General features: G+C 27.4%; 1 protein-coding gene across 1 annotated transcript; it reads left to right on the top strand.

Annotated features, from left to right (window-relative positions):
• The first annotated feature begins 252 nt into the window (after positions 1-252).
• LOC101507290 (probable indole-3-pyruvate monooxygenase YUCCA3) lies at positions 253-2,832 on the top strand. The gene is made up of 3 exons (XM_004497675.4): positions 253-1,079; positions 1,258-1,629; positions 2,342-2,832. The coding sequence occupies exons 1-3, from the start codon at positions 342-344 to the stop codon at positions 2,567-2,569; spliced, it is 1,338 nt and encodes a 445-aa protein (XP_004497732.1). The 5' UTR covers positions 253-341; the 3' UTR covers positions 2,570-2,832.
• The last annotated feature ends 3,538 nt before the right edge of the window (positions 2,833-6,370 follow it).

Genomic DNA, 6,370 nt, shown 5'->3' with positions numbered 1-6,370 from the left:
TCCCACACACATGCGCTATATTTACTATCGTTAGTGATTTTATTTAAAAAAAAGACAGTAAATACTCAAACATCTAGTTGATACCTAGAGTGAAAAAGAAATAAAAAGAATAATATAATAATTAATTGATAGAAAGTGAGAGACAAAGAATAAATAAAGTGATGAATGAAAATGAAACGACGAACATATTTAATTTATTGCATTGATATTGAAAAATGATATAAAATGAGACTCTGAAAGCACATGAGAAAACACACCCCCTGAACACTATTTATACCCCCATAGTACCCCATTCAGTCTCCACTCTTGAATTGAAAGAAACAACAGAACCTGTGATAAAAATGCCTCATCATCATAACATTAGTCTAAACATGCCACCAATGGTTGAAACATTAAACCCAGAAGACATATTCAAAACCCGTTGCATATGGGTAACTGGACCAGTAATAGTAGGGGCTGGTCCATCAGGTCTAGCAGTAGCAGCTTGTTTAAAAGACCAAAATGTCCCTTCCATTCTTCTAGAAAGAGCTAACTGCATTGCTTCCCTTTGGCAAAACAGAACTTACAACCGTCTTAAACTTCACCTCCCTAAAAAATTCTGTCAACTACCCAATTTTCCTTTCCCTGATTATTTCCCAGAATACCCTTCTAAATTTCAGTTTATTAACTACCTTGAATCTTATGCTAAACATTTTAATATTAATCCTAATTTCAATGAAACAGTTCAATCTGCTAAGTATGATCAAACCTTTGGTCTTTGGAGGGTTAAGACTATTAGGAAAATAAACACTTTTACTTCACTTGCTCATGCTGCTGATGATGATGATGATGATGTTGAAGTTGAGTATATTTGTAGGTGGCTTGTTGTTGCTACTGGCGAAAATTCTGAGAAAGTTGTGCCTGAGTTTGAAGGTTTGGATGATTTTGGTGGACGTGTTATGCATGCTTGTGATTATAAATCTGGTGAGGGTTATGGTGGAAAGAAAGTGCTTGTTGTTGGCTGTGGAAATTCTGGCATGGAAGTTTCTCTTGATCTTTGTAATCATAATGCAAATCCATCCATGGTGGTTAGAAGCTCGGTGAGTATCGAAATTCACGCTGATTATGTTCTGACCTCAAGTCTACAGCACCGTGTCTTTGTATATAGTGTTGTGGATTTGAGGTCAGAACAAATGAATTATGTTAATTTTGATCAAAGTTTTTATTTTTCAGTATAAAGATTTAACAATTTTTTTTTTTTGGGATTTTGATTATCAGGTTCATGTGTTGCCAAGAGAAGTATTTGGAAAATCAACATTTGAGCTTGCAGTTATGTTGATGACAAAGTTACCAATTTGGATGGTTGATAAGATATTACTTGTTCTGACTCGTTTGATTTTGGGGAATGTTGAAAAGTATGGTCTTAAAAGGCCATGTATTGGACCTTTAGAGCTTAAGAACATTTCAGGGAAGACACCAGTTTTAGATATTGGAGCACTTGAGAAAATTAGATCTGGTCACATTGAAGTTGTTCCTGGAATAAGAAGATTTTCACAAGGAAAAGTTGAACTTGTTGATGGAAAAGTTCTTAATATTGATTCTGTTGTTCTTGCTACAGGATATCGTAGCAATGTACCTTCATGGCTTAAGGTTTGTTATTAGTCCTTAATTCTTTACACTTTATTATTCATTTACTGATATATATTTTTTCTTTTTTCACTTGCATTGGATTCTTGCTGGTAGTTATGGTAGTTGATTGAGTTTAATTTGAAACACTGTTTGTTTGTTCCTTCTCTCTCTCCCTCAATGATAAAATAAGCAAGTTGGTCTCTTAAAATTAATGGATGGACTATTTGACGAACACTTTGCAATTTTAAAGATGTATTCGTCAATTTATAAATATAGGACTATTTTGATAGATGCTTAAAATTTTGAAGATAAATCTGTCTATTCAAACTAATGGTTCATATTATTAGTTTTGGTTGGTGGTTTTGTTTTTACTTTTGATGATATTATGCAATAAATGTTTCTTCTGGTATCCACTTGTGATTTGTTTTTCTTCCCAAGTTGTAACTGGTGTACACTGTTCTAGTGAAAGCAATGGTTTTTGTTGTTTTCTTCTCTCTCTGTTTTTGAATTTTAAAAATTCTCATAAGTTTGTAAACATTTGATGTACTAGTAATTTTTGATGTAAAAATTCTTATAGAATATGTTCAAATACTAATAATGTTGCCTTTTTAAGGACAAGTAATTTAAATGTTGATAATTATACAACTAGAATTGGTGGTTCAATTTGTTTAAGCTGATAATTATTTATTTGTTCCATGGACTAATACAATGCTATGTTATGTATTGAAAATAGGAAAATGAGTTTTTTTCCAATGATGGGATGCCAAAAGATCCATTTCCAAATGGATGGAAAGGAAAAAGTGGTCTTTATGCTGTTGGATTTACAGGGAGAGGTCTTTCTGGTGCATCTTTGGATGCAATTAGTGTGTCTCATGACATTGCCAAAAGCTGGAAAGAAGAAACTAAGCAGAGAAAGAAAACAGTGGCTGCTCGTCATAGAAGATGCATATCACACTTCTGAGAACGGAGTACTGTTAGATGAACACAAAGCAACTATTCTTTTGTCCTTTTCATGAAGCATATTGTGGTTGTTTAGTTTCATTTGCTTTTGGCTGATGATTTATCCAAAAAAAGTGGTTATGATCAGTTAGAAAATAATAGAGTTTCCTCAATACATATAGTACACAATATTAGCCCTCTCCTTAAGAAAATCCCAATGTTTGATAATCATTTGATATTATTATCTTTTATTTGTATAATGGATGATGAGGCTTATTTGCTTAATTATTATTATTATTATTATTATTATTATTATTATTATTATTATTATTGTTATTATTATTATTTTATATTTGGAAGGAATATATTGTATCACACATTTCATGTTTTAATAATGAAGTCAAACCTCTCTTCCTCTCTCCTACATTCTGATTTATTTTTTTGGTCCAACCCTCAATTTTAATCCTAAATGCAAGTGCAAGGGCTTATGTTCAAAAAAAATGCTAAGAAAATGTTGACATTGAAGTTGGAAGAACAAATTTGTGAACCTCATATATTCCCATGTTGCACAGCACATGGACAGATCCTGATGTCAAAAGAAAATAAATATTATATGCTCTGATCTGTGGATAGGAACGAAATTGGAAAGAAAATAAAACTAACAATTTTATTCTTCTATCATAAAGAATGATTTTGAATTGTAAATTTTATTTTTTAATAATTAATTGAAGTTTATTTGGAAGAAAGAGTTTTACAATAGGCGCAGAGATGTTCGTATTCAAATAAAAGTCATAAAATAATTGATTAAGAAAAAGAAAACCAATTTTGCAAAACTGAATTATTATGGATCTTGTTTATGAAAATATTCTGATAAGATCAATTTTAAATTGTTTTTAAAAAAATTAATTGCATACATATTTTTTAATATTTATTTGATTTCTATTTTAGTAATAATACTTTAAGTTTAATGTAATATTTTACTTGTTATTTCATATATTTCATGGATACTTGATATTTTACAATATTAACTTTTAGTGTAACAAATGTTATATGTGTGGTTTTTTTTCTAAGAAATGTTCACAGTATTTTTTTTATTTATTTATTAAAATACAGTTTTGGTTTCTCCATATTTTAGAAAATTCACAATTTTTATTTTTTTTATTTGTTTTTGTAATTTTACTCTCCCGATAACATTGACATTTGATCATTTATTTTTATTTGAGTTTCAAGTTGAAAATATGATAATAACTTAAATGATGAGTAGAAAAGTTTATATGAAGTAACCAAGAAAAAATGAGTCCAGTTGAAAGGGTTAAATTCTGTAAATCTAGGTTTGAATTTTCGGTGGGATATATATTTATATTTAATATCTGACATAAAAATAAAATTTATATGATATAAAAAATTATGATGATGTTGAATTTTAATTTACTTGATATATACTACTTTAATAATTTCTAAAAATAAAAAATAATAACTTTTTTAATATATTTTCTTTGTTTTAAAAGTTTCTGAATATAAAAATATAAAATAATTTTTTTCTTCAATTTCTTTTAATATTTTTTTTTTGCTTTAAAAATATCCTAACAAAATTCAAATGACTTGTTTTAATTACTTTTATTTTTCAAAAATAAAGGCATGTAAGTCTATAAATTAAATTGGATGTCTTTATTTTAAAGTAAATAAAAGTAATTTAAATATAAATTCGAAAACAAAAATTTGAGAAATTTTTAAAGAGAATAAAAGTAATTTGAAAAATATTAAAAAGTTAATTAATTATTTTTAATTTCAAAAATTAAAGACTAGAATTACATATTTACTAAAATAGGTGGAGGAAAACTGTATGTTAGGCTAATTTCTACTATAATTCCCACCTCTATTAAGATTGTAAGGTTGGGAAAAGTATTTCGGTTGGTAGGAGAAGAAGTCACTATTATAAATTCATTCTTTGGAGTTCTTTAAGATTTACAATTTTTGTAGGTGAAGGATGTTTGAAAAATCTATGGAGCTGAAAACAATTATGAGAGGTCTTGAATTGGTTTCTGGGTTGAAGGTAAGTTTTTTTAAGAGCAAGTTGTATACTTTCAATTTGGAAAACAACTTTGTTATGGCTGCATCTAACTTTCTGTCTTGTTGCACTAATTCTACTTATAATTTTTTGCGTTACTATTGAGAGCCAGTTCAATTGAAACTCAAAGTTTTAAAATTCCTATTTTTTTTTAGTAATTAATTATTGTTATACAAGTGGGAGAATATTAGATTAATTAATTAATTATTATGAATTATTACTTAATAAATCTTGGTCAATTACTAACCACTAATTATACGATGAATGACATGTGTTGGGTTTTGTTTACAAATGAACTCTAATAGGTTGGGTCATTTTATTATTATCAATGAGTGGTCACTACTTTTAGACATCCATGTAAGAATCAAATTGGTTCAGATACAAATACCTATTATTGATATTTTGGTGATAATAAAATAAAATATTAAATAATTATTTAATTCTTATAAAGTCTCACAGTTTTATTTTTAATCTTTAATCTCACAGTTCTTATAAAAATTTCATTTTCATTTTTAGTCCTTGATTTTAATCTAACTATTGTCTAATCTTCGAATTTTTGAATGATTTTTTTCACTGATGTTTAAGACATTATAAAAAATTTAGCTACAAAAACTTAGAAATTTTTAACAAATAATAAATTAAATATGAATTTTTATCAAAAGTTTTAAAATTTGTATTTAATTTATCATTTGTTAAAAAATTCTAAATTTTTGCAAAGTAGTTGTTAAGCACGTCCTAAACATTACTGATAAAAAATATTCAAAAATTCGAAAGATACACAATAATTAGATTATAAAACCAAAGACTAAAAATGAAAATGAAATTTTTTTATAAAGACTAAAAATAAAATTGTGAGATTTTATATAAACTAAAAACTTATTTAACCATAAAGTCAAATAACAATTGTTCCTTAATAGGTTACTTCAAGTGTGCAAGATATAAAGTTAAACCAGAATCTATGTTGTTAACTATCTACACTAGCAACATAAGTATTTGTGACTTAATAATAATTATCCACACCTTATTACAAGAAACATTATGAATTAATATTATTATCTAGAGATATATTAATTATAAATTGTTATTGCTAAAGTAAGTTATAACTTAGAAAAAGTAGAATCGATAAAAAAAATGTGATTCTGATAGACCTATATATTGGTTCCACCTAATAAGTATTGTCATTATTCTCTAGTGAATCATCGTCTGATTCATTTAGTCAAACAAATAAAACAAAAGAAGCGTTAAAAATACATATAAGCTTTGCATCAATACTCTGAGTTTGATAACAAAGAACATCTGATGATGAGGGCCAAAGAAACGAAAGTATCATGAAATCTGGAATGACACTTCCTTTTGTAGAACATTGGCTCTAGAGAAAATAACAATTGATTAATCAAAATAAGGCGTCTGATCTTCTGAAAATACAAAGTACAAGATACAATCTACCAAGCTATGTGACGACTTGTCTTATCATGGACAACTATTTGTACAATTGCAACAACTTTTTTGTTCAACGAAGTCCACATAATTTTATGAGAGAGAGAGTCAAATGTCTATCTACACTTTGAAAAACTTAAGAGAATATGTCATACGCTCTCTGTTGAGAGAGTTATTAAAACTTGGGGTACATCAACCAACTATGTTCCAAATAAATGACTTCTTAACTAAGTTAATTTTTATTATAATTGATATATGATTTATATTCTAATATAATCTTTATCAAAAATAGAATAATAGGATGACTTTGTGTTAACA

Source organism: Cicer arietinum, chromosome 4 (assembly GCF_000331145.2).
Source record: "Cicer arietinum cultivar CDC Frontier isolate Library 1 chromosome 4, Cicar.CDCFrontier_v2.0, whole genome shotgun sequence".
In the NCBI taxonomy this organism is placed as follows: Eukaryota; Viridiplantae; Streptophyta; class Magnoliopsida; order Fabales; family Fabaceae; genus Cicer; species Cicer arietinum.
Note: the sequence above shows the minus strand (reverse complement) of the source record. Positions and strands in the feature narration are given on the sequence as shown.